We start from the raw sequence: 27,245 nt of genomic DNA, 5'->3' as shown, positions 1-27,245 counted from the left end.
TAAATGATAAGGAACGATAAAGTCCACTAGACTTAAATAAAAGCAGCCGCAGAGTTTATTTAACTGCTCTTTATCAGATATTCTTATCTGATGTGATGAGTCATTTCAGTCAAGTCTGATCAGAGTGATGAAACTATATCCCACAAGGTGTGTTTGTGTTGTGTTGCCCGTTGGCCTGGTTCTCATTGACGTCTTTTTGTAAAGTAGGTGGAAAAAATATGAATTATACTTCAGTTTATTTTCTAGTTGTCCCACTCATCAACACAATCTGACTTTGTTAGTGAACTCATTTCCGCCTTCCTCAGCTTGTAAATGACACATAAAGCCTAAAATAATGTGTAAATGTAGCCGATGTCGATCTGGCCCTCTGCGTTGTGTTTCTCACGGCCTGCCCTAGGTGGGGTTCGATCCCACGACCTCCCGCACCGGAGGCGACGATGCTAACCTCTTCGCCAAGAGGTTGACAACCGCTTGGCAAGTTGGTTAGCACGTCTTTTATGGATGGAGTGAGTGCACATCCGTTACATAAACATGACACAATGACAAGTCTAGTGATGAGTTGGGATGTGCTGTCTGTGTTACCCATTATGCCACAACAAACCAACTCTATAGCAGCTGTGACCACATGAGCCGAGCAGCAGGATCTCTCTGCGAGCGTTTAGTTCCTGTAGAGACATTAAAGTACACGTCATCAACTGAAAGTACCCTTCGGGTTCATTTCAGGTTGTAAATCACTTTCACATGTACAACCGGTGACACAAAATGGAAATTCAGTTCATTTTCAGGCGACAAGTGGTATGGACAGGCCTTGATCAAACCCTTATTCACTTTCTGGACTCTTAAAACATTCATAAATTAGATGTTTACTAACGTTTCTGTCAGTGTCATGTTAAAGATCCCAGTGGCCCATTGACCATGTGACCATTGATTAAAATCTGATTTCTCTGGTTTCAGAATGGATGGAGACATTTTGGAGGGAAATGTAAGAACACAACTTTACAAAATATGAAATATATTTTAAGACTTTTTAATATGAAAACAAACTGATAACTGACAAACTGACTATATAAAAACGATTATTATATTAAACATAGTTAAAAGCTGCCAATACCAAGGCCTTGGTACCAGAACAACATGCATTTAGATATGATGTGATGACACGTTTACAGTTTTGTTTGTAGACCAACCCAGAGGATCATCTTCACTAATGGACACTTTATGGTGCTGTTATCAACTGTCCTCTTTAACAGTGAAGACTAAAGCCCGACGTTAGCAAGGAGCTTTAGACACTTTAGAAACTGGACTTTTTTTCATGAGATGAAATACATTGTGAAAATGTCTCGAGCTTGTGTTAAATGTTGGGGAGATTTCTGTCGTCGAGATTTGGAGTCTCAGTATAGATGTTATAGATTCCACCTCAGGTTTGACAGTCCAATATTGGTCTATCTGATACATGTTTTTTACAGAGGGTTTACCTTCTCTTCGGGAAAGCATGATGATCTCCAGAAGTCCATGTGATCTCCATAGGAAAGCTCTAGTCCCAGGTTTCGAAACTTTTTCCTCTTTGAGAAACAATAGATATAATATCTTATGTCCATGTCAATGTGGATTCAAGATTCAAGAGTAAAAAATAGAAAGCTTCCATTGCCTATATTGGGCTTCTCACATCAACCAACATTTGGTTTCACTCATCAAACCAAAAGAAACACATTCGACAAACCCTGAGACTTCCTGTTAATCTTTAAATACATACTTGTTTTTTGTGCTTGTGAGGTTACAATGGTCTTTTTTTCATCCTTAGTTGTTCACTCTAGTCCTGGTGTCAGAGCTCTGACTATTCAAAGGGAGCATCCTCTGGGCAAAACTGGCGCCTACGTTCTTCCTGAAGGTTTCTGTGGTGAAATAATACGCCACAGGATCCAGCACCGCGTTGAGACACGCCACCATCACGCTGTAGTGGTACGCGGCCAACATGGAGCACGGTATGCCCTCCCTGTAAAGCGAGAGGAGGGCCAGCGTGGCGTGGTACGGGAGGAAGCTGAATATGAAAATGAGGAGGCTGGCAGTGATCATCCTCTGGATCTTTGAGCCGTTCACAAAGTCGGTCTGGGCTACGGTGCTCCGGCGGACAGCGCGGGCCAGACCCCAAGAGCAGACCAGCATGACGACCAACGGGATCCCAAAGCCCACAACCAGCGTGATGAAGACCACCGGAGGTTGGATAGCATACACCGGCAGGTTATCAAAACAATGCTGGGTAGAATTGCGATTTTGCTTGGAGAGGTAGATGGGTAAGCTGGCTCCGAAGGTAAGCATCCAGATCCCGAAACAAATCAGCGGTGCCTTCCTCCTCCACTGCTTCACACGGGCCGACATCGGGAAGCTGACGGCCAAACAGCGGTCGCAGCAAATGCAAGTGAGGAGGAAGATGCTCCCGTACATGTTGGCCTTCAGGATCAGTCCGAGGACGTCGCACAGCCACTGGGGAAGACCACCGTAGCCCAGGTGGTAGTAGATCCTCATGGGCAGCGTGAGGATGAGCAGGGTGTCGGCTATGGCCAGGTTGGTCATGTAGACGATGGTTTGTGACCGGGACTTGTTGCAACTGAAGAAGAAGGCCAGCGCCGTGATGTTGAAGATGAAACCCACGAGGGCGATGAAGGAGTAGGTGCACACGGCGAAGATGTCTCTGGTGTGTTCTACGGTGTTGTTGGTGAGACAGGAAGAAGAAGTGTTGATGGACATGATGACCTGAGACAGGAAGTAGAGAGAGAAGAGTGGTTAGAAAAAGTCTTAGTTGTTGTAAGAGTTATGAAACCTGCCCTGAGCTGCAGAGACATTTCACACAGATTTCATTGGCATCACATTGTTGTTGTTGTTTTTCTGTGGTTTGAATATCTGAATATCTTTTAGATATGCAGCCTACTATATTACTAAGTCTCTGAACAAACTGAGTAAGCATATTTTAACCCACAGTTCCTGCATGTGCCACACCTTCAAGAACCTGCCTGTCACTTCCTGATGATAATATCTAAAAGAAAGCTATAGGGTAAGAAATATCATGCCAAGCACAGAGCCCTGTGGTACTCCGTAACTGTTTAAAAGAGTTATTATTAACGATACAATGATGTATTTACAATCAAAATAGTCACATTACTGGTTAGCGACAACCTTTTTTGGAGATTTTAGAGACAACAAACATTAGACATGTGTCTGTAACAGACTAAAACATCGAAGTCAAAAGCTTTTTCATTAAGAGGCTCAATTAAAACCCTGCAGAAAAATGTGATTTTGTATATCTTTGATTGGCTCTCCTCAGGATTACTGCAGTTTATCTCCAAGTGGTTCTGAACACAGTCTGAGGTCCTGATCCAGTCGGCCGGGTAAATATTCGATCATACAGGTTCAAACTGATGAGGCTGTTAGATCAAGTTGAAGCAGGAAGGCGACAGTCAGTCTATGTGATCGACACATCCCCAGCTGTTATCAAGTGGTTTTAGCTACAGTATGTGCAACACATCACTGCGTATTTCATCAACTGTCAAATGTGGGTACAAGTGAAGGCCTAGGAAACACGGCACAAATCCTCCTTTTAGACAACTAAGCCCCTCTAAACTCAAGATGGCCGCCAGCAAATAAACTTTTTTTTCTTTCTTCTCTCTTTTACAATAAATTCATCCCCAATTTTCTCATATGAATAATCCAAGTTTTAGGTCATAGCCTACATTTGAAAAGTGTGCTACAAAATTAGCTCTCTAGACTAGCGAGTTACAAATAGCTTGTTAGGCTTAGCTAGGCTTAGAAATAGCAAGCTATTTATAACTTGCTTAGAAGTAAATAAACTGTTGTTTCTTACAGAACTGCTATTGCAGTTACAATACATAGAGAAAATATTCATATTTTCATAAGAATAATCTCCAACTGTGATTGTATGATTTTTAATACATGCATTTACATAATCTAAAAAGATAGAATATACAAATACTTCAAGATGTAATTTATATTTACAGTAATGTCATGGTTAAATCACCGAATATGTTAAATTGTTATAAGTTTGTTCACAATTTAAAATTAAATTTAATTACAGCCACATATATAATCATTAAGAGATTCTTTTTCTTTTTTTTTTCCTTTTATTCATTTTTTTGAATGTCACTGTGCATATTAGCAAAAAGGCAGTAACTACGCAGAGTTCCTAACTGAGAAAAATTATTGAGCATGTGGAAGTTTTGTTACTTTGTATTAGCTTATTCTTTGTACATATTAATTATCATATTTGATTTGATGTTTTACCCCTATTTCGCAGTTACTGTATTCTTGCTTTGTATTACTTGTCAAAAATGTGGCACCATACCAAGGAAAAAGGCAGAATCTTCAAAAACTATTCCGTCACAACTTGTGCTCTTGGTGTGTTAGATACACTGTATTTGGATTAATTGGAACCATTTGTTTCCCTAAACATGGATATACCAAACCCAAATAATCTGACCATTTTAGGCCAAATTTCCCACCCAGAAGCTGTTCTGGTGCTGGAATTGTCTCACATTCCTGAACTGTATCAAGGCCCAAATGAGGACATGCAATCGTAACAGCAGTTAGGCTACTGTAAAAACTACTACCATTTTTCTCCAAAACAACACACATTTGAGATAAGATATTTTGTCACGTAACAAATGATGCCTTGAATGTCATGAAAATAATAATAACTCATGTTCGACCAAAAATGCAGTTACTGCCTTTGTAGGGCAGAATACACAGTTGTCGTAAATACACCAGATTTAGCACAGCAGCTGATTTCTTGGTAGTCTTAGTAGATGTGTGACATTTAGTGTTAATAACATGTCCCCACATAGACCATGCATATTTTATATTGACTCTAAGAGGTGCTAAGAGGAACAGGTACTGCTGCTGATGCAGAAAGCAGAACTTGTGAATTGTCTCTGATGAACTCCACTAACACCTCAGCTCTAAATTCACTGAATTTGATGAATGACATCCCCCTCAACTATTACAGAAATTATTTGGATTTCATTCATATAAAGTGTTTGTTTTACATTGTGTCTGTGCTGCTTTGATGTTTGTTCGCACCAATTTATCTCTCATCAGCATGTGTGAATTTCTGTATGATTCACAAGCAGAAACCTACAGCACACACACACACACACACACACACATACACATACACACACACACACTGTTTACGTGTCATGAAACTGAAATAGTGCCGTCATGTGTCGGTGTGTTTCAGAGATGCTGTTACCTGTTGGATTGTGAGAGCAGCTGAGGGTCCGGAGGAAGAGGAGAGTGAGGCTGTCAGCTCGGCATACTGACACACTGATGTGTCTGTGACAGACTGAGTGTCTGCAACACCCCGTACAGGAAGTTGACCAATCTTAACAACTCTCCTCCTCTATGTGTGAGAGTGTGCGAGTGTGCAGACTTTCTGATGAGCTGCAGTTTCATATTCTAGCTTTGACTTTTTTTTCAATATACCCACCACTTCCTTTTGTTTTTTTTAATGCTTTTTATATTTTTAAAATGTAGCTTTGACTTTTTTTTCAATATACCCACCACTTCCTTTTGTTTTTTTTAATGCTTTTTATCTTTTTAAAATGTAAAAATTTGACCAGTTATTGAAACCAGATCTAGTTCAAGCAGGTTTGAGGTCGTCACAATTAAAGCTCCATACAGTATAAAGGTAGATGTTTGTGTTAAAGCTCCATACAGTATAAAGGTAGATGTCCATGTCCACTGTGATTATAAAGCAGCTCTAGGTTCTATATTAATACTTTTTATATTTTTAAAATGTAGCTTTGACTTTTTTTTCAATATACCCACCACTTCCTTTTGTTTTTTTTAATGCTTTTTATATTTTTAAAATGTAAAAATTTGACCAGTTATTGAAACCAGATCTAGTTCAAGCAGGTTTGAGGTCATCACAATTAAAGCTCCATACAGTATAAAGGTAGATGTTTGTATTAAAGCTCCATACAGTATAAAGGTAGATGTTTGTATTAAAGCTCCATACAGTATAAAGGTAGATGTTTGTGTTAAAGCTCCATACAGTATAAAGGTAGATGTTTGTATTAAAGCTCCATACAGTATAAAGGTAGATGTTTGTGTTAAAGCTCCATACAGTATAAAGGTAGATGTTTGTATTAAAGCTCCATACAGTATAAAGGTAGATGTCCATGTGTAGTGTGATTATAAAGCAGTTCTAGGTGCTATATCAATACTGTGAAAGTATCAAAGCCTCAGTCCACAGAGAAATGCACACAGCCTGTATTCAGAAACTGAGCCTTTAAAAAAAAAAAAAAAAAACAGCCGTCAGGACTTCCTGTGGCTTTGTGATGTCCCAACAAAGCAGTCTGAAAACGAGAAAAGTTAAATGTGGAACTTCATATTTTTTTTAAAAATGTAGAAAAATTTAGGCAATCAGTATTACAATGTCCGTTCTGCCCGAGGTTATAACTCAAAACCTCTGAGACTATTGTACCCCAACTCATTGAGCCAATTGTCTGGAGGTGAGACCGTGGCTTCACAAATGGACTAAACCAGTCACCATGGTGGCAGCAGCCATCAAGGCAGATTTAAAAAAGTGTCAAAATGTCAAAAATTTGGTTATCAAGACAATTTTGGCAGCTTGGAAATGTTGGTCACTTGTTAGTTAGTTAGTCAAGAATAAGTGTGAAAAAAAAAATCTGATGTTTAAAAATGCCTTTCTTCCATTGACTCACATGTACGAAGGAGTATTAGGGCCAGCCAAACAAAACAAATAAACTGCCAAAAAAAAAAAAAAAATCCTGCACAAGAAAAAAAAAAAGTCAGGCAAAAAAAAAAAAAATCCGGCACAAGGGAAAAAAAAGTTCATCAACCATGACTCCAAAATATTGTCTTTTTTTCATGAAGATTGACAATATATTTAGAAAGAATTGGCTAGTAAAGTTTTACAGTTTACAGTCAAACATGTCGATGCACTGTAGGCTCAATTTTTCAAATATCAAAAATCCGGCTGGTATTTTTGTGGAGGGCAGTCTGAAGATGCAGTGCAGCAAATTTGGTGTCAACTGAACAAAAATTGTGGGAGAAGAAATGTTTACTAAGATTTGCAGAGTGGATGATTTAATAATTTGCACTAGATTTAATCCCACAAAAGTGTTGGGGCTACATTTTGGTGTAAATTGAGGAATTTTCAAAGTTTTTGGAAGCTTAGGCTGCCTGGCCTCTAAAATAAACACCCTCAAAGTTTCAGAGATGAGTCAAATGGAATCGAGTGATTTTACCTTGATCTTACATCCTGTGAGACTTTGCCCTCTAGTGGTTGAAAAATGACACAACAGTAACGAGTGAAAATTAAACTGTAAATGTTCAGAAACACTAATCTACTTTTAACCTACTTTTTCCATTTATTTCTACTGTTTTAACCGTTGTTGTTCCATATAAACATTTTGGGTTGTTCTGGTCGTTCAACAGTTGCAGTTTTTAAATTTAAAGGTTACCAAAACACTTTGTAAACTATGTTTTTAGAGGTGCTTAATAAACAAAAATGTCATTATTATGATTATAACTATCAAAACCCTCCTCTGTCTCCAGACTGGCAGCTGACAAACGTACACAAAGGATGTGATGCAGTCAGGTTTCAGAGTAAAGTTTCAACATCAGGTGACATAAGAGCTGAGGAACTAGTGTGGCGTTCCTAATAAAGTGATCACTGAGGTTTATTATTAGTAAAATACATTTATTTATTTCATGTAAACCAGTCTTAGTGTCAGTCAAGTCAAGTCCAGTCGTATCCAGTTCCATCAGTTCCTCAGGACGGTGAAGGGGAGTCCGTGTCCCGGGATGATGACGTCAGCGGTGCGTAACGCCTCCCGCCGGCTGAGCTCCTGCGCCGCCGTGTTCATGCTCAAGTCCCGCCAGCTGTCCTCGTCGGAGCAGCACTCGAACAAGTCCCCGGCAACGAGCACCGTGCCGGCCGAGGTTCCTTTTACCTGAACGCTGACGTCCTGTCCCGTGTGGCCTGGACTGGGAAGCACCGCCACCTGCAGCAGAGAAGGAGATGGTCAGAGAAAGGCAAACTGGGAGGACTGGGAACTCTAAAAGCCAATGGATGGATCAATGAGTGGATCAATCAAACCCCAACTACTGAACTCTATGATATTGTGTTTTTTCTTTTCCTAGACGTCCCAGGTATTTATCCTTTGGTTTGACACCTTGGGGCCAGTCCCGAGAGTCGTGGGTCATTAGGACAAGGTCAACTGGACCAAGGTAGGACTTATCGGCGAGTCATTGGGATCCCAAGGGTCAAGCGGCAGCAGTAGAAAACTCAGCGGTACGTCTTCATCTTCAGGAGTACGGACACTCTTTTTGAAGACGCTAATGTCCACTGGGTTTGGTCCAATAATCTCATAAAACCAATTATCAACCAACTAGAGATGGGATTTATGGCTCTTTGAGGGGAGCCGGATCTTGGTGAGCCGTTCCTTTCAAAGAGCCGTTCAAAAAACTGGCTCATTTGACTGATTTTTTAAATATTTATTAAGTTTTAAGGAGCCAGCCTGGTGGTAACTCATTTTATCTTGGAAATAATGGGGTGAGATTTGGAACAAAATAATACAAAATTAGATATCCCACTAATATCTGAGTTTGCACGCCACTTACGTAGCCAATGGAGCAGCTTCAATTGACCGTTATGAACACACAGATATGTTAAAAAAAAAAAAAAGAACGGTTCCCAGCTGTGACTCGGTTCCCATCGTTCATGTTAACGAGCCGTTCAATAGAATCGGTTCGTTCGTGAACGTCACAACACTACAACCAACTCTTCCTAGATGGTTTGACCCCCATCAACACCTAGGGCTGCCACGATTAGTCGACTAGTCACGACTACGTCCACTATTAAAATCGTCGACAACCAATTTAATAGTCGATGCGTCGTTGTTGTTCTCAAAACTGCTGCGGCACCTTCCACACACGCACCCGCCGCCACAGCCGCCCACCACACACACACGTGCACTCACTCATTCAAGGCGTGTTCTCTCTCTTTTCTCTCTCTACCGGTCTTGTCCCTCATCAAGCGGCACCGGTGTTTTTTTAAAAGAACGACTAGCCTATTATTTACACTGAGCACAAGTTATATTTGAATGATAGGCCTACCAAAACTTTATTATTGTGAATAATTCTTTAGTTTCAGGTGTCTACCTCATTTTATTTAAATGTAGCTATTTAATGCCAGAGACAAATGAAGGAAATAAAAACCTATAAAACCTTTAAGTATTTATTTTGGTGTTGTTTAGGCCAGTGTTATCTTTATTTTACTACTACAGTGCTACAGTTAAAGCTGCATATTTCATTAAAAGTTTAATGAACTATCATCTTAATTGTCTTTATTTTTAGTTAGCATATACAACACTTCAAGCTGAAAGCTAATGATGGTATATAAGAGCAGCTGCATGCTGGTGCGATAAGCTGTATGTTTTACATTCAATTTACGTATGATCCGATTAGTCGACTAATCGAAAAAAATAGTCGGTGACTAGTCGACTATCAAAATAATTGTTTGTGGCAGCCCTATCAACACCTTGACCCCCATGCCCAGGGACTACGGATGGAAAGTAGCTAGTGAAGCTAAATCCGGTACAAAGCGTCTTCTCTCATTTTGAGACTAATGTTATTTTGTACATTGTCCCTGATACAAATACACTTATTAAAGTAAAGTATCACAACCACTCTAATGACGACCACCCCCAAGGTGTCAACAGGTAACTTTGGGACTGAAAACAAGTCCAGTTGCCTTCAACTTTAGCTAGTGTTGTAGGATTCAAGAGACTACATTATCAAGGTCTTGGTCTCATCTCTGTCTCAGTCGAGCTGGACTCAGAATTTGTTCTCAAGACCACAGCTGCAGTGACATCTTTTTTTTCTTTTTTTTTTAACCACAAATGTCTCTATATCACTCATTCACTTTGGTTAATAATGTAACCTAATTCAATAACTTTTAGATAATTCAAACTGATCTAGCCTACTTGTGTAACCATCTGAAATAACTGTAATTTCCCAGCATGGGATCAATAAAGTCTATCTATCTATCTATCTATCTATCTATCTATCTATCTATCTATCTTGAGCTGTGTTCTTCAGTTCAATCCAAACTTTGTTTAGTTACATTAAATATGGTTTCGATTTTATATCTATAGGCTACAATACAATTTTACATTTTTTGTATTCAATTAAGTCAATATTTTCTTTTTAGCTGGGGAATAATGTAAATATAAAGCCACATATGATTATTATTATGAGGACTAGTAGGCCTAGGCTACTGGATGTGTTGGTGAAAATGGTTTTACATTGGTCTCGATCTGGGCTCAGTTATGTGGTCTCTCTTGGCAACAACGCTAACTTTATCTCTAGGTGATCACCATGACAACAGAACGACGACGACACCTACGTGCTCATCGATGAGGTAACCGTGTCCTCGCGCCAGCCCGTTGGGTCGGTACCGGTCTCCCTCGCAGATGTCAAACCCCACGACCAGCAGCGCTTCCGGGAAAAGACCCACGTTGCCGATGTGGTCCGAGTGTCCGTGAGTCCCCACGACCACGTCCACGTCCCGCGGCTTCAGCCCGCGCTCCTGCAGCGCCGCGAGGAGGAAGTCCCGGTCCCACGGTCCCCCGGTGTCCACCAGCACGGTCCTGGGCCCGGTGATGAGGGTGATGGTCCCGTCGGCTCTGAACGCTCCGTCCGCCAGCGGCTCCTCGCAGTAGCCGGGCTTCAGGACGCACACGGAGTACGGGTCACCGGGGAAGTCCAGCTGGGCCTCTGACAGCGGGACCAGCCGGACCGGGGGATCCGAGACCTCCTCGCTGCCTGTCCTCATCATGATGTATATCTATGGTCGGATGTCAACAACAACAACAACAGTCCACATGCTGCTTTATCAGGCTGCAGGAGGAGCTGAGGACCGGAGCTCACACCGCCTCCTGCTGGACCGGAGACATCCAGTGCAGACAATAATCTATCTATCTATCTATCTATCTATCTATCTATCTATCTATCTATCTATCTATCTATCTATCTATCTATCTATCTATCTATCTATCTATCTATCTATCTATCTATCTATCTATCTATCTATCTATCTACAGAAGTCAAATAATGACAAAGTGTATGTGTATTTACAACATCTAGATCTCTAAATGTATTTTTGAACAACTTAAATAGTTTTGGCAGATGCAAAAAAAAAATAGTCTTATTGATATTATTCACTGTATTTGTAGGCTATCATTGATTTTTTTTTTTTTTTTATTATATTCAGTTTCTAAAGGTAAGGCAAGGCAAGGCATCTTTATTTATATAGCACATTTCATAGCAAGGCAACTCAATGTGCTTTACATAAAGACAAACCTTTTTTCAAAGAGAAGCATGAAAACAGAATAAAAACAAGCAAAGACTAAAAACGGACTTAAAAGCAAGAATAAAAATGTAAAATAAACGAAAATAGATAAAGTTTTAAGTTTTAAAGGGATAATTCACCCAAAATTCAAATTTCTAATCACTCATTATCTACTCACCCTCATGTTGACTAAGAGCTGTGAGAATTTTCAGAGTCCTCCGTGCCTTCTCTGAGTTACGGGGGGGGGGCTCCGCGCAGCAGTATTTGTCCATATAATCCGGTGCATATTCTCATTTGTCCAGGTCATAGTATTTCAAAGGAGGTTAAATCGAAAGCAACTGGACTTAGTTATTTGTCAATTGACAAATAACTAAGTCCAGTTGCTTTCGATTTAACCTCCTTTGAAAAAAAAAAAAAAAGTCCATATAATGGTTGTGAATGGATACCAACATCAACAACAACAGTCCACATGCTGCTTTATCAGGCTGCAGGAGGAGCTGAGGACCGGAGCTCACACCGCCTCCTGCTGGACCGGAGACATCCAGTAGGTCCACACTTTAGAGACAGTTTCTAGTACATAAGTCAAATAATGACAAAGTGTATGTGCATTTACAACATCTAGATAGAAAATAATACATTTTATCCGTATACAAGATGTATTTTTGAACAACTTAAATAGTTTTGGCAGATGCAAAAATATTCTTATTGATATTATTCACTGTATTTGTATCATTGATTTTTGTATTATTATATTCAGTAGTGTATTTAGTATATTTTATTCTTTTCTAAAGTCTGACCAGGGACAAAGACTGCTAATTAGCTGAAGCTATATGTCCTATATATGCATCCCATTTTACCATTTTCTGGCATCCCTGTTAAATAAATATTAAAACAAAAAGCTAAAGCTAAATAATATTTACATTCATTGTCTTAATGTGTGAATACGTTTCACTCTCAATATATGATATGATATAAATATCCGTACCCATACAGACATATGACATACATCAAGGGTTTCAATAAGCCACATATCAGGGGATATATAGGCTATTACTGTATTGTTATTATTACACATCCACCTGACATATAGTGAGATAATTTTACAACATTTCGTTTCATTTATGTTAGTTTATTTTGTAATTGGACTCTGCATATTCATGAACAAATCAACTTGTTGTAAATATGCCAGATTTAACTCTAGGACTCATTTCCATCTGTAGGCCCATGGTCCACAAATAAAATGTCAGTAAAACAAATACCATATATGATTTACTTATTTTAAAATGTGTATTTGTCCTTGTATTTGAGATAATCTTTTTTCAGAAATATTTAACAGGTATCACTCAATGTGACGCATGGTAACTCCGTGGTGTCCTAATTATTGACACCATTTACAGTTTCTAATAATAAAGGACAGTACACGAAGTCTTCAAGTCCATGAATGCAATTTAATAGACACCTTTATATTGCAAAATCAGCCTTGTGATTGACTAGTACACATCACTTTTCATTGTAGTGAAATCAACAGTCAAATGTTGATGAATCATTAACATGGTTTGTTTAAGGCCTTTCTTGAAGGTGTCAAAGTAGCCGACTTAAAATCACAGACGATACAGCAGGAAACCACTGAAGGTGTTGCGATAGACACCAAAGTCATAAAGCACACAGCCTCCGTACATAGTCAGATAGACCACACTTCCCTTTTCCATCTGCAGAATTAATGCATTTGAAAATGTAGCAGAACTGTCAGCCCGTTCATAATTTTGCAGGATTTTCCCATTATTATGGTAGAAGTTCAGGATCACCCGTGCGTCACGTATCTCGGTGTGGGCAGTAAACGTGAAGTAGTAGACTCCTTTAACTGGAGCAGTGAAGATACCTGGAACAGTAAAGAAGCAGAGATCTCATCATCACTGTCCAATACTCAACATTGTCAGTTTATGTTATGAAGCATGTGGTGATGTATACACTACCTGTATCTGGGTTATAAGCCCCACCAACATTGGTGGGTACAGCATCGTAGACAAGTGTTGTTTCAGAGACGTATGGTCCAATTTTCCCTCTGGTAAAGAAACCAGCAGTGAATGCGTACTTCACATTTTCTGTAAAACACAACATGGCGACAAGATTCCCTTTGTAAAGATTGAAACTTGACTTTGTCAGGAACCTCTATTTAAACAAAATAAAACAAATAAAAAAAATTGCACAAAATTCTAAAATGCTCTGGTTAAAATTATGACATTTGTGGCGTTGGGTTAGTTTCAACCCGGTTATAACAATAAGAACCGTAACCAGGAGTAGAGAAACAAATGAGATGATAAGTAATTGTTTTTAATGTGTTTTACATCTGATTTAAGACCCGGGTCAAAACCGACCCCAACATAACAGATGGTAGCAGAAAGCTGACACAAGACAAAGGTTAAAATGTGGAATTTTTGGAATGTAAACAACAAAGTGCCGAATAAAACTTTTGCACAGTACTGTACCTGATTTCTCCTTCTCAAGAACGGCCACTTTATCCTTCTGGGTTTGAAGTTCAGCCTTCAGTTCGTCTCTCAGAGCTCTGAGCTCAGCCCAGATATCAGCGCTAACATTGTCAGCTCCTCCACTTTCTGCCTGAGCCCATGTCCCAGACAGACAGAGGAGCAACACCACCAGCACAGGACCCCCCATTGGAAAACCTCTAGAAACCCCTGCTAGGAAAATCAACTCAACAAGATTTAGTGTGGATGTAGCTACTCCCACTGATCACAGGAGCACAAACTCTGAAAGAAGGTGACTGCTATAAATACTATCCGGTATTTATTAATGTAGACTGATGCAATGTCCACAGCTGTGGGCAAATGGCCTGATTCTCATAGTATCATTATTTATCTTGTTTAAACAGGTGATATCATGTTTATGGAGCTGGTCAGTGGCTGGACACTCAATGTGTTATGTAAAAGTTTTGTTTTTAAAGAAAGGGACAAGTTAGAAATACAAAATGTCATGAGAACCTGTGGGTCAAACGACATCCTATATATCGGCAATGATATCATAAAATCCTCATTTCATTATTCTTTATGTGAAATCAACCCAGTAAAACAACTTTACACTTGGTTAAATTGGTTATTGGTCAGTTGGGAGGACTTCTGACCACTTTTTCTTTTTTCATATTCAAGGTAAGGGCTCAATATAATCACTACCATGCAAGTGTGTTTTTCAACAATTTGTAATTTGTTCAAAACAAACACAGTAAAGTGACTGGTCAGTCCGTCACCTTGTCATCAGGCTCCTCTATATGAATTATCATTTATACACACTCTAATGGTCAGTGTAAATTACCTTTTTTAGAATTAATTCATATTTTATAGTTTCTGATAATAAAGGACAGGAAGTCATTAGGTATGAATGTATTTTAATGGACACCTTCATATTGCAAAACAAGCCTTGTGACTGACTAATACACATCACTTTTCATTGTAGTGAAATCAACAGTCAAATTCTGATGAATCATTGACATGGTTTGTTTAAGGCCTTTCTTGAAGGTGTCAAAGTAGCCGACTTAAAATCACAGACGATACAGCAGGAAACCACTGAAGGTGTTCCGGTAGTTATTATAATCATAGAGCTTAAAGTTTGTCCGCAAAGTCATATAGACCACACTTCCCTTTTCCATCTGGAGAATTAATGCATTTGCAAGTGAAGTTTCACGCTCAGTGTGTACAGAATTGTAAAGGACTCTCTGATTATTATGGTATAAGTTGACCCCCAGGTTTTTTCCATAGTTGAAGGCAGTAAACGTGAAGTAGTAGACTCCTTTAACTGGAGCAGTGAAGATACCTGGAACAGTAAAGAAGCAGAGATCTCATCATCACTGTCCAATACTCAACATTGTCAGTTTATGTTATGAAGCATGTGGTGATGTATACACTACCTGTATGTGGGTTATAAGCCCCACCAACATTGGTGAGTACTCTATCGTAGACAAGTGTTGTTTCAGTATTGTACGGTCCAATATACCCTGAGAGATCCAAACCAGCAGTGAATGCGTACTTCACATTTTCTGTAAAACACAACATGGAAACAAGATTGACTTTTAAAAGATCAAAACAACAAGTGTCATGTCCACAATTCATTATTGATTAATGTATTTTTTGTTCAAGCAGGATTATCTGTAAAATACGTATTAGGATGGTCTTCAGTCATTGAACTCCACTACATGTACTTCTGTTTTTTTTAATCAATATTTCTGCAGATTTGTAGAAACGTCCTGTTTTTTCCCCATAACTTGTCACTTCCTTCTGATCAGTTGTCACTTTAGAAACCAGTTCTTGGACTAGAAAAGCACGAAAACAGACAGTTTAATGAATGAATGAATTGAATAATGGGATTTTTATGACTTACCATTAATCAGTTCCTCCACTTTTGTCTTCTGCAGCTCCAGTTCAGTTTTCGTTGCTTCCAGCTCTACTGTAGTTGCTGTCACCTTGTTTTCAGTTGCTGTCAGTCTGCAGCTGATCTCTGAAATATCATAGAGGCTGAGGATGAACATTAATGCAGTTTGTTCTTAGAAACATCCAGTTTTGCCCCTATTACTTGTCACTTTGTCAGTTTTTACTTTAGAAACCAGTTCTATCATTTGGATTAGAAAAGCATGAAAACCCAATAGTTTAATGAATTACTCTGTTTAGATTTTTAATGAGATTTTTATTACTTACCAACAGTTCTTACAATCAGTTCCTCCACTTTTGTCTTCTGGAGCTCCAGTTCAGTTTTCGTTGCTTCCAGCTCTGCTGTAGTTGCTGTCACCTTGTTACTGATCTCTGAAATATCATAGAGGATGAAGTTCTTTGAAATAACACTGTTGAAAGTATTTCTGTTGATTTGACGACAATCCAACAGTCCTCTGTTGCAGGACTCAGTGTTCTTCTTGTGAATTAATGAATTACTCTAAGATTTTTCTATAACAAGATTTTTTATGACTTACCATTAATCAGTTCCTCCACTTTTGTCTTCTGCAGCTCCAGTTCAGTTTTCGTTGCTTCCAGCTCTGCTGTAGTTGCTGTCACCTTGTTTTCAGTTACAGTCAGTTTTTTTTCAGTTGCTGTCAGTCTGGAGCTGATCTCTGAAATATCATAGAGTATTAAATAAAACTGTTAAAAGAAGTATTTCACAACTTCTTCTTCATTAAAGCAGATATCAGTGGAATGTTTTTGTTAATATAAATCCTAAATAGTCCTATTTTCCGTCAGCAATCACTTACATGAAGTATTTCAGCCTAAACACGAGTCTCTCCGTCACTCTGCTCTGCTGTAACCCGAGGAGAAAATTTTCCTTGTGGGATACAAGTGTTATCCAATGAGGAGAGAGAACGGCATGAAGGGCTGTGTGTGCAGCCAAGGGATGCGCGTGAATGTGGTGACGTAGCACGAGGACCAATTGATGCCTGACAAGGGCGGGGGCTGCTAACTCATGGTGCGTTCAAAGAAACTCGTACTTTGTGTTTTTCCTTCCTGTGAAGTCATACCAGTTCGATCTGGTACGAGTTCACGGGTCGGAAGTTACGAGTGGCCGTTATAGGGAACTTTCACAGACAACAGGATGGTAAAAACACGAGCTACGGGTTACCTGGAACGCTACCAAGTCGTAGTTGTGACTTGAAGCTGTAACTTACGGTTTCAAAAGCCTGCCTTGAACGCAGCATTAACCGAAACGGCCGTGAAGCTGATATCTGCTTTAATGTATTTTTTGTTTAAGCAGGATTGTCTGTAGTTAAAATGTGTATTAGGGTATTGTCTTCAATCCACTGTAGCTACAGTATGTACTTCTGTTTTTTTTAATCAATATTCCTGCAGATTTGTAGGAACATCCAGTTTTCCCCCATAAATTGTCACTTCCTTCTGATCAGTTTTTTTTTGTTTAAGCAGGATTGTCTGTAGTTAAAATATGTATAGGGTGTTGTCTTCACTCATTAGACTCCACTATGAGTACTTCAGTTGTTTTAATCAACACTCCTGCAGATTTGTAGAAACGTCCCGTTTTTCCCCAGTCCTTCACTTCCTTCTGATCAGTTGTTACTCTAGAAACCAGTTCTTTCACTTGAACTAGAAAAGCATGAAAACCAATAGTTTAATTAATTACTCTTCTTAGATTTTTCTACAGCAGGATTTTTAAGATTTACCATTCATCAGTTCCTCCACTTTTGTCTTCTGCAGCTCCAGTTCAGTTTTCGTTGCTTCCAGCTCTGCTGTAGTTGCTGTCACCTTGTTTTCAGTTGTTGTCAGTCTGAGGCTGATCTCTGAAATATCATAGAGGATGAAGTTCTTTGAAATAATACTGTTGAAAGTAGCATTTCACAATTTATTCTTCATTATAATACTTTTCTGGCTGGTTATTGTGTGTCCCTGTTGATTTGGCTACAATCCAACAGTCCTCTGTTGCAGGACTCAGTGTTCTTCTTGTGAATTAGATTTTTCTATAACAGGATTTTTATGACTTACCATTCATCAGTTCCTCCACTTTTGTCTTCTGGAGCTCCAGTTCAGTTTTTGTTGCTTCCAGCTCTGCTGCAGTTGTTGTCACCTGGTTTTCAGTTACAGTCAGTTTGTTTTCAGTCGCTGTCAGTCTGAAGCTGATTTCTGAAATATCATAGAGGATGAAGTTGAAAGTTGTTGAAAGTAGCATTTCATGACCTCTTCATTATAATACTTTTCTGGCTGGTTATTAGTGTTGGAATTAGTTCTGGAATCTAAACAACAAAGTGCCTAATAAAACTTTAGCACAGTACTGTACCTGATTTCTCCTTCTCAAGAACGGCCACTTTATCTTTCTGGGTTTGAAGTTCAGCCTTGGTAAACTTCAGTTCCACCTTCTGCTCCACCACCATGTCTCTCAGAGCTCTGAGCTCAGCCCAGATATCAGCGCTAACATTGTCAGCTCCTCCACTTTCTGCCTGAGCCCATGTCCCAGACAGACAGAGGAGCAACACCACCAGCACAGGACCCCCCATTGGAAAACCTCTAGAAACCCCTGCTAGGAAAATCAACTCAACAAGATTTAGTGTGGATGTAGCTACTCCCACTGATCACAGGAGCACAAACTCTGAAAGAAGGTGGCTGCTGCTGACCATCCAGTATTTATGAAGGTAGACTGATGCAATGTCCACAGCTGTGGGCAAATGGCCTGATTCTCATTAGTATCATTATTTATCTTATTTAAACAGGTGATATCATGTTTATGGAGCTGGTCAGTGGCTGGACACTCAATGTGTTATGTAACAGTTTTGTTTTTAAAGAAAGGGACAAGTTAGAAATGCCAAAATGTTATGAGAACATGTGGGTCAAATGACATCCTAAATATCAGTAATGATATAATAAAATCCTTTTTGTTATTCTTTATGAGAAATCAACCCAGTAAAACAACTTTCCACTTGGTTAAATTGGTTATTGGTCAGTCGGGAGGACTTCTTGCCATTTTTTTTTCTATTCTGTTGTTGTTGTTGTAATATTCAAGGTAAGGGCTCAAGACCATGCAAGTGTGTTTTCCCATAATTTGTAATTCGTTCAAAACAAACACAGTAAAGTGACTGGTCAGTCCGTCACCTTGTCATCAGGCTCCTCCATATGAATTATTGAAGGTTGTCTGTATTTATACACACTCTAATGCTCAGTCTTAATGACTTTTTTAGAATTAATACATATTTTATAGTTTCTGATAATAAAGGACAGGAAGTCATTAGGTATGAATGTAATTTAATGGACACCTTTATATTGCAAAATAAGCCTTGTGATTGACTAATACACATTACTTTTCATTGTAATGAAATCAACAGTCAAATGTTGATGAATCATTGTGTAAGAGACATACAGGCTGAAGATGAGCAGCACGGTGTGTTTGAGTGTGTGTGTGTTGCAGAGTGGGTGGTTCACCTGGGAGTGGGCGTGTGTGCGTGCGGAAGTGTGTGTGCGTAAAGGTGGGCACTCACCGGTGACACAGATGAGAGAGAGAGAGAGTCAGGGTTGGGAGTAGCCGTAATTTTTGTTGACCGCTACTCATTCATTCATTTATCACCCTTTTTCCTGTTTAAGCCGCCAGTCTCATTTTTACGTTTATCCATCCTTGCTGCGCTGTGATAGCTCTGTGCTGTTTTGTTACAATAAATGCACCAAAAGCATATTTGGATCTCAGCGTATCTTTATCATAATCTACTATAGCGCGTCACAAATCTACGTACCTGAGGACCCAACCTTATATACTCTCAGCGGCTAAAAGGTTTGTGTTTGGAAGCCGCAACACATTGACATGGGTTGTTTAAGGCCTTTCTTGAAGGTGTCAAAGTAGTCGACTTGAAATCACAGACGAAATAGCAGGAAACCACTGAAGCTGTTCCGATAGTTATCATAATCATAAAGCACAGAGCCTCGGTACATAGTCATATAGACCACACTTCCCTTTTCCATCTGGAGAATTAATGCATTTGCAAGTGAAGCATCAGGATCACTGGTCTCATAATTGTGCAGGACCCACTGATTATTATGGTATAAGTTGACTCCCACCGCTCTTCCAGCTTGGATGCCGAAGGCAGTAAATCTGAAGTAGTAGACTCCTTTAACTGGAGCAGTGAAGACACCTGGAACAGTAAAGAACCAGAGATCTCATCATCACTGTCCAATACTCAACATTGTTAGTTTATGTTATGAAGCATGTGGTGATGTATACACTACCTGTATGTGGGTTATAAGCCCCACCAACATTGGTGAGGACTCTTCCAAAGACAAGTGTTTTTTCAGTATCGTATGGTCCAACATGCCCTTTGCCCTCCAAACCAGCAGTGAATGCGTACTTCACATTTTCTGTAAAACACAACATAAACAAACTTTTTAAAGATTGAAACAATAAGTTTCATGTCCACAATTCCTTGTTGATTAATGTATTTTTTGTTTAAGCAGGGTTGTCTGTAAAATATGTACCTATATGTATTAGGATAGTCTTCAGTCATTGGACTCCACTACATTTGACAACATGTACTTCTGTTTGGTTTTTGTTTTTATAAATATTCCTGCAAATGTCGTCTGGATCTCATCCCGTTTGTTCTTAGAAACATCCAGTTTTCCCCCATAACTTGTCACTTCCTTCTGATCAGTTGTCACTCTAGAAACCAGTTCTGTCACTTGGACTAGAAAAGCATGAAAACCAATAGTTTAATGAATTGCTTTTCTTAGATTTCAATTACGGGATTTTTATGTCTTACCATAAATCAGTTCCTCCACTTGTGTCTTCTGCAGCTCCAGTTCAGTTTTCGTTGCTTCCAGCTCTGCTGTAGTTGCTGTCACCTTGTTTTCAGTTGTTGTCAGTCTGAAGCTGATCTCTGAAATATCATATGAAATACTTTGAAATAACACTGTTGAAAGTAACATTTCACAACTTCTTCATAATACCTTTCTGGCTTCATTATAAAAACTGTTTTTAGGTTTTTAATGCATAAAAGTACCACATACATTTGTTTATTGCATCAAGGCTTTTGACTTTGTCAGTAACCTCTATTTAAACAGAATAAAATAATAAAAACTCAAGAGATGGTAGCAGAAAGAAGACAAAGGTTAAAATATGTTAAAATAAGTTATTGTGTGTTCCTGTTGATTTGACTACAATCAAACAGTCCTCTGTTGCAGTACTCGGTGTTTTTCTTGTGAATTAATGAATTACTCTTAGATTTTTCTATAACAAGATTTTTATGACTTACCATTAATCAGTTCCTCCACTTTTGTCTTCTGCAGCTCCAGTTCGGTTTTTGTTGCTTCCAGCTCTGCTGTAGTTGCTGTCACCTTGTTTTCAGTTACAGTCAGTTTGTTTTCAGTCACTGTCAGTCTGAAGCTGATCTCTGAAATATCATAGAGGCTGAGGATGAAGTTCTTTGAAATAACACGGTTGAAAGTAGAATTTCATGACTTCTTCTTCATTATAATACTTTTCTGGCTGGTTATTGTGTGTTCCTGTTGATATGACTACAATCCAACAGTCCTCTGTTGCAGGACTCAGTGTTTTTCTTGTGAATTAAAATAGTTGTTTTTGACAATTTCTGGAATCTAAACAACAAAGTGCCGAATAAAACTTTTGCACAGTACTTTACCTGATTTCTCCTTCTCAAGAACGGCCACTTTATCTTTCTGGGTTTGAAGTTCAGCCTTGGTAAACTTCAGTTCCACCTTCTGCTCCACCACCATGTCTCTCAGAGCTCTGAGCTCAGCCCAGATATCAGCGCTAACATTGTCAGCTCCTCCACTTTCTGCCTGAGCCCATGTCCCAGACAGACAGAGGAGCAACACCACCAGCACAGGACCCCCCATTGGAAAACCTCTAGAAACCCCTGCTAGGAAAATCAACTCAACAAGATTTAGTGTGGATGTAGCTACTCCCACTGATCACAGGAGCACAAACTCTGAAAGAAGGTGGCTGCTACTGACCATCCAGTATTTATGAAGGTAGACTGATGCAATGTCCACAGCTGTGGGCAAATGGCCTGATTCTCATTAGTATCATTATTTATCTTATTTAAACAGGTGATATCATGTTTATGGAGCTGGTCAGTGGCTGGACACTCAATGTGTTATGGAAAAGGTTTGTTTTTAAAGAAAGGGACAAGTTAGAAATACCAAAATGTCATGAGAACCTGTTAAATTGCATCCTAAATATCAGTAATGATATAATAAAATCCTCATTTCTTTATTCTTTATGTGAAATCAACCCAGTAAAACAAACTTTTCACCTGTTTAAATCGGCTATTGGTCAGTTGGGAGGACTTCTCACCACTTTTTCTTTTTTTAATATTCACAGTAAAGGGCTCAAGATCAAGTGTGTTTCCGATAATTTGTAATTCATTCAATTATTATTGATCTGCCTCAAACCCAAAGCAACAAAAACTCTAACAATTTAAGAACACCAGTTTGAAGTTGAGTGTGTCAGTGAGAAGTTTGTACCAGAGGATGGCGCCATGGAGCTGTAACCTACAGTCTGGAGAGCAGCACTGAGCCATGGAGGAAACTGTAATAATGGCTGTTACTTAAGTTAAGACCAAGGATTCAGGAATTTAAAATAGAAATCCTCCACTACATTCAAATATTACATGGTATGAAAGATGGAAAAGCTATAAAAACATTAGACATCTAAGCCTCTAAAGGGAAACCCCTATTTTCAATTCAAGTGTCCCATGGTCCACAAATAAAATTACAGTAAAAAAAAAATAATAATAATAATACTTATTGTAAAATGTGTATTTGATAAAGAGATATTCGGGTGTAAATTTAACCCATGGTCCAACTCACCGTGACACCAAGTTAGACCATCTGCTAACCGCTAGCTTCTCTAGTTGTAGCAACTTTAGCAATGACAGCACCATAACAAACAGTGCAGTCAAACGCCACTTAAAGCCACAAATAATGCTCAGAACAGCACCAAACGTCATCAACAGTACAAACAGGGTCCCAGCACATAATACGAGGCATCAAACATTTGTTAGCTTAGCCTGGTTTCTATTGAAAAGAGACCAAAACAACTCACCCACTCTCCTCCAGTTAGCATCCACGGGCCGTGACCACTTGATTCCCCCAGGTCCAGCACATAGCCTCCACCGCAGCTGCCCCTCTTTCACTTTTCTCCTCCATTTCCTTCAGCTCGTCTTCAGTAAACTCAGTCTCAAACTGATAGTGGCGCCCATCGAAATAAAACCAGTCGTCGTTGTTCTCAAACTCCATAAACTCAGCTGTGTTGTCCCTTCTCCTTCTGTGATGTCTGCTCATCCTGCTTCACTATGTTACCGGGCAACGAACGTCATCCTGATCTCGCGCGTGACGTCGCATCTAATCTCGCGCTTTTTTACGTGATTTTCTCCCGCAAATATCTAAAGTTATAAATGCCCAACTCCGTTCATTTCCCTGTGAACACTCGATAATAACTTTTATAAACTGATAGGCAAGATACATGGACATTTTGGCTGCATTGTATGGAGTAATACACACACATTCATCCTTGAGCTGCGGGACTCTACTTCACTCGGTAATCGGCTACACTCTGACGACCTGTAACCTTGGCAGTAACCATAGATACTGTTCAGTATATATCTATGGGCAGTAACAAGCAGACATCACAGAAGGGCTGAGTTTATGCAGTTTGAGAACAACAACGACTGGTTTTATTTCCATGGGCGCCACTATCAGTTTGAGACTGGGTTTACTGAAGACGAGCTGAAAGAAATGGAGGAGAAAAGTGAAAGAGGGAGAGAGCCGGTGCAGTCTATGTGCTGGACCTGGGGGAATCAAGTGGTCAGTGTGGTCACTGCCTGTGCTTGGACGCTAACTGGAGGAGAGTGGGTGAGTTGTTTTCGTCTCTTTTCAATAGAAACCAGGCTAAGCTAACATATGTTTGATGCCTCGTATTATGTGCTGGGACCCTGTTTGTACTGTTGATGACGTTTGGTGCTGTTCTGAGCATTATTTGTGGCTATAAGTGGCTTTTTGACTGCGCTGTTTGTTATGGTGCTGTCATTGCTAAAGTTGCTACAACTAGAGAAGCTAGGCGGTTAGCAGACTTCATCTCTCGGGGGGGGGGGGGGGGGGGGGGGGGGGGGTCTACTCGATGTTACGGTGCATTGGACCATGGGTTAAATTTACGCGCCAGAGGTTAAAATTTGGAATTTTCTGGAATCTAAACAACAAAGTGCCTTTTGCAACTTTTGCACAGTACTGTACCTGATATCTCCTTCTCAAGAGCAGCCACTTTATCTTTCTGGGTTTGAAGTTCAGCCTTGGTAAACTTCAGTTCCACCTTCTGCTCCACCACCATGTCTCTCAGAGCTCTGAGCTCAGCCCAGATATCAGCGCTAACATTGTCAGCTCCTCCACTTTCTGCCTGAGCCCATGTCCCAGACAGACAGAGGAGCAACACCACCAGCACAGGACCCCCCATTGGAAAACCTCTAGAAACCCCTGCTAGGAAAATCAACTCAACAAGATTTAGTGTGGATGTAGCTACTCCCACTGATCACAGGAGCAGAAACTCTGAAAGAAGGTGGCTGCTATAAATACTATCCAGTATTTATGAAGGTAGACTGATGCAATGTCCACAGCTGTGGGCAAATGGCCTGATTCTCATTTATCTTATTTAAACAGGTGATATCATGTTTATGGAGCTGGTCAGTGGCTGGACACTGACCACTGGCACACTCTAATGCCCCGTGTTAATGACTTTTTTTATATATAAAATGAATGCATATTTTATAGTTCCTGATAATGAAGGACAGGAAGTCATTTGGTATTAATGCAATTTAATGGACCTAACCCTAACCCTAACCCAAAATCAGCCTTGTGATTGACTAATACACATTACTTTTCATTGTAGTGAAATCAACAGTCAAATGTTGATGAATCATTGACATGGTTTGTTTAAGGCCTTTCTTGAAGGTGTCAAAGTAGCCGACTTAAAATCACAGACGATACAGCAGGAAACCACTGAAGCTGGTCCGGTAGAGATTATTATCATAAACCACACAGGTTGGGTGCAAAGTCATATAGACCACACTTCCCTTTTCCATCTGAAGAGTTACTGCATTTGCAACTGAAGGTTGAGGAGAACTCCACTCAGAATTGTGCAGGACTATCTGATTATTATGGTATAAAATGACTCCCACGACTATATCTTGGTTGTTGAAGGCAGAAAATCCAAAGTAGTAGACTCCTTTAACTGGAGCAGTGAAGATACCTGGAACAGTAAAGAAGCAGAGATCTCATCATCACTGTCCAATACTCAACATTGTCAGTTTATGTTATGAAGCATGTGGTGATGTATACACTACCTGTATGTGGGTTATAAGCCCCACCAACATTGGTGAGTACTTTTCCGTAGACAAGTGTTTTTTCAGTACTGTATGGTCCAACATGCCCCACGCCCCCTAAACCAGCAGTGAATGCGTACTTCACATTTTCTGTAACAACATGGAAATAATCCCTTTTAAAAGATTGAAACAACAAGTGTCATGTCCAGAATTCTTTATTGATTCATGCTTTTTTGTTTAAGCAGGGTTGTCTGTAGTTAAAATATGTATTAGGATGTGATCTTCTGTCCACTGTACAGTATGTACTTCTGGTTTTTTATCAATATTACTGCTGTTTTGTAGAAACATCCAGTTTTTCCCTCATAACTTGTCACTTCCTTTTGATCAGTTGCTACTCTAGAAACCAGGTCTATCACTTGAACTAGAAAAGCATGAAAACCAATAGTTTAATGAATTACTCTTCTTAGATTTTTAGTTACTTACCATGCATCAGTTCCTCCACTTTTGTCTTCTGGAGCTCCAGTTCAGTTTTCGTTGCTTCCAGCTCTGCTGTAGTTGCTGTCACCTTGTTTTCAGTTGTTGTCAGTCTGAGGCTGATCTCTGAAATATCATAGAGGCTGAGGATGAAGATTAATGCAGTTTGTTCATATAGAAACAACCAGTTTTTCCTATAACTTGTCACTTCCTTCCAAACCAGTTCTATCACTTGGATTTAAAAAATCATGAAAACACATAGTTAAATGAATTACTCTGGTTAGATTATTAATGGGATTTTTAGTTGCTTACCATTAATCAGTTCCTCCACTTTTGTCTTCTGGAGCTCCAGTTCAGTTTTCGTTGCTTCCAGCTCTGCTGTAGTTGCTGTCACCTTGTTACTGATCTCTGAAATATCATAGAGGATGAAGTTCTTTGAAATAACACTGTTGAAAGTAGCCTTTCACGGGGCGGTGTTTAGCTCAGTTGGTAGAGCACCCGCCCCATGTGTTGAGGCTATAGTCCTCGCTGCAGGCGGCCCCGGTTCGAGTCCCGCGTCGGACGGCCCTATCCTGCATGTCATTCCCCCCATCTCTGCCTCCCATTTCCTGTCACACTCTCAACTGTCCTATCGAATAAAGGCATGAAAAGCCAAAAAATATACTAAAAAAAAGAAGAAAAAAAAAGAAAGTAGCCTTTCACAACTTCTTCATTATAATACTTTTCTGGCTGGTTATTGTGTGTTCCTGTTGATCTGACTACAATCCAACAGTCCTCTGTGCAGACTCAGTGTTCTTCTTGTGAATTAACGAATTACTCTAAGATTTTTCTATAACAAGATTTTTATGACTTACCATTAATCAGTTCCTCCACTTTTGTCTTCTGCAGCTCCAGTTCAGTTTTCGTAGCTTCCAGCTCTGCTGTAGTTGCTGTCACCTTGTTTTCATTTATTGCAACCTTGATTTCATTTGCAGTCACCTTGTTTTCAGTTACAGTCAGTTTGTTTTCAGTCACTGTCAGTCTGGAGCTGATGTCTGAAATATGAAATACTTTGAAATAACACCGTTGAAAGTAACACTTCACAACTTCTTCATAATACCTTTCTGGCTTCATTATAAAACTGTTTTTAGGTTTTTAATGCATAAAAGTAGACTACCACGTACATTTGTTTATTGCATCAAGGCTTTTTGACTTTGTCAGTAACCTCTATTTAAACAAAACAAAACAATAAAAACTCGGTAGCAGAAAGCTAACACAAGAAGGTTAAAGAAGACGAAGGTTAAAATGAGTTATTGTGTGTTCCTGTTGATTTGACTACAATCCAACAGTCCTCTGTTGCAGGACTCAGTGTTCTTCTTGTGAATTAATGAATTACTCTTAGATTTTTCTATAACAGGATTTTTATGACTTACCATTCATCACTTCCTCCACTTTTGTCTTCTGCAGCTCCAGTTCAGTTTTCGTTGCTTCCAGCTCTGCTGTAGTTGCTGTCAGTTTGTTTTCATTTATTGCAACCTTGATTTCATTTGCAGTCACCTTGTTTTCAGTTACAGTCAGTTTGTTTTCAGTTAC

General features: G+C 39.4%; 3 protein-coding genes across 3 annotated transcripts in view; 1 reads left to right on the top strand and 2 right to left on the bottom strand.

Annotated features, from left to right (window-relative positions):
* Positions 1 to 27,245, top strand: part of sh3tc1 (SH3 domain and tetratricopeptide repeats 1) — a 207,336-nt gene that overhangs the window by 57,702 nt on the left and 122,389 nt on the right. The window lies entirely within an intron of this gene.
* On the bottom strand, positions 1,058 to 5,326 carry LOC311001651 (lysophosphatidic acid receptor 6). Its single transcript, XM_083992762.1, has 2 exons — positions 5,261 to 5,326; positions 1,058 to 2,751 (listed from the first exon to the last, which is right to left on the bottom strand). Exon 2 carries the CDS (start codon positions 2,743 to 2,745, stop codon positions 1,798 to 1,800), a length of 948 nt encoding a protein of 315 aa, XP_083848888.1. The 5' UTR covers positions 2,746 to 2,751; positions 5,261 to 5,326; the 3' UTR covers positions 1,058 to 1,797.
* Positions 7,750 to 10,888, bottom strand: mblac1 (metallo-beta-lactamase domain containing 1). The gene is made up of 2 exons (XM_083992668.1): positions 10,448 to 10,888; positions 7,750 to 8,042 (listed from the first exon to the last, which is right to left on the bottom strand). Exons 1-2 carry the CDS (start codon positions 10,877 to 10,879, stop codon positions 7,803 to 7,805), a joined length of 672 nt encoding a protein of 223 aa, XP_083848794.1. The 5' UTR covers positions 10,880 to 10,888; the 3' UTR covers positions 7,750 to 7,802.

This window comes from Trachurus trachurus, assembly GCF_905171665.1.
Source record: "Trachurus trachurus genome assembly, chromosome: 18".
Taxonomy (NCBI): domain Eukaryota; kingdom Metazoa; phylum Chordata; class Actinopteri; order Carangiformes; family Carangidae; genus Trachurus; species Trachurus trachurus.
The sequence above is the reverse complement of the archived record's forward strand: the minus strand, read 5'-3'. Positions and strand labels throughout refer to the sequence as shown.

What these genes read in the sequence shown, in the direction of transcription:
- LOC311001651 (XM_083992762.1), bottom strand. Translation starts at nt 2,745, where the DNA reads ATGTCCATCAACACTTCTTCTTCCTGTCTCACCAACAACACCGTAGAA.
- mblac1 (XM_083992668.1), bottom strand. Translation starts at nt 10,879, where the DNA reads ATGATGAGGACAGGCAGCGAGGAGGTCTCGGATCCCCCGGTCCGGCTG. An exon ending in GTTACCTCATCGATGAGCAC is followed by an intron (nt 8,043 to 10,447) that starts GTAGGTGTCGTC and finishes TCTCTGCTGCAG; the next exon opens with GTGGCGGTGCTTCCCAGTCC.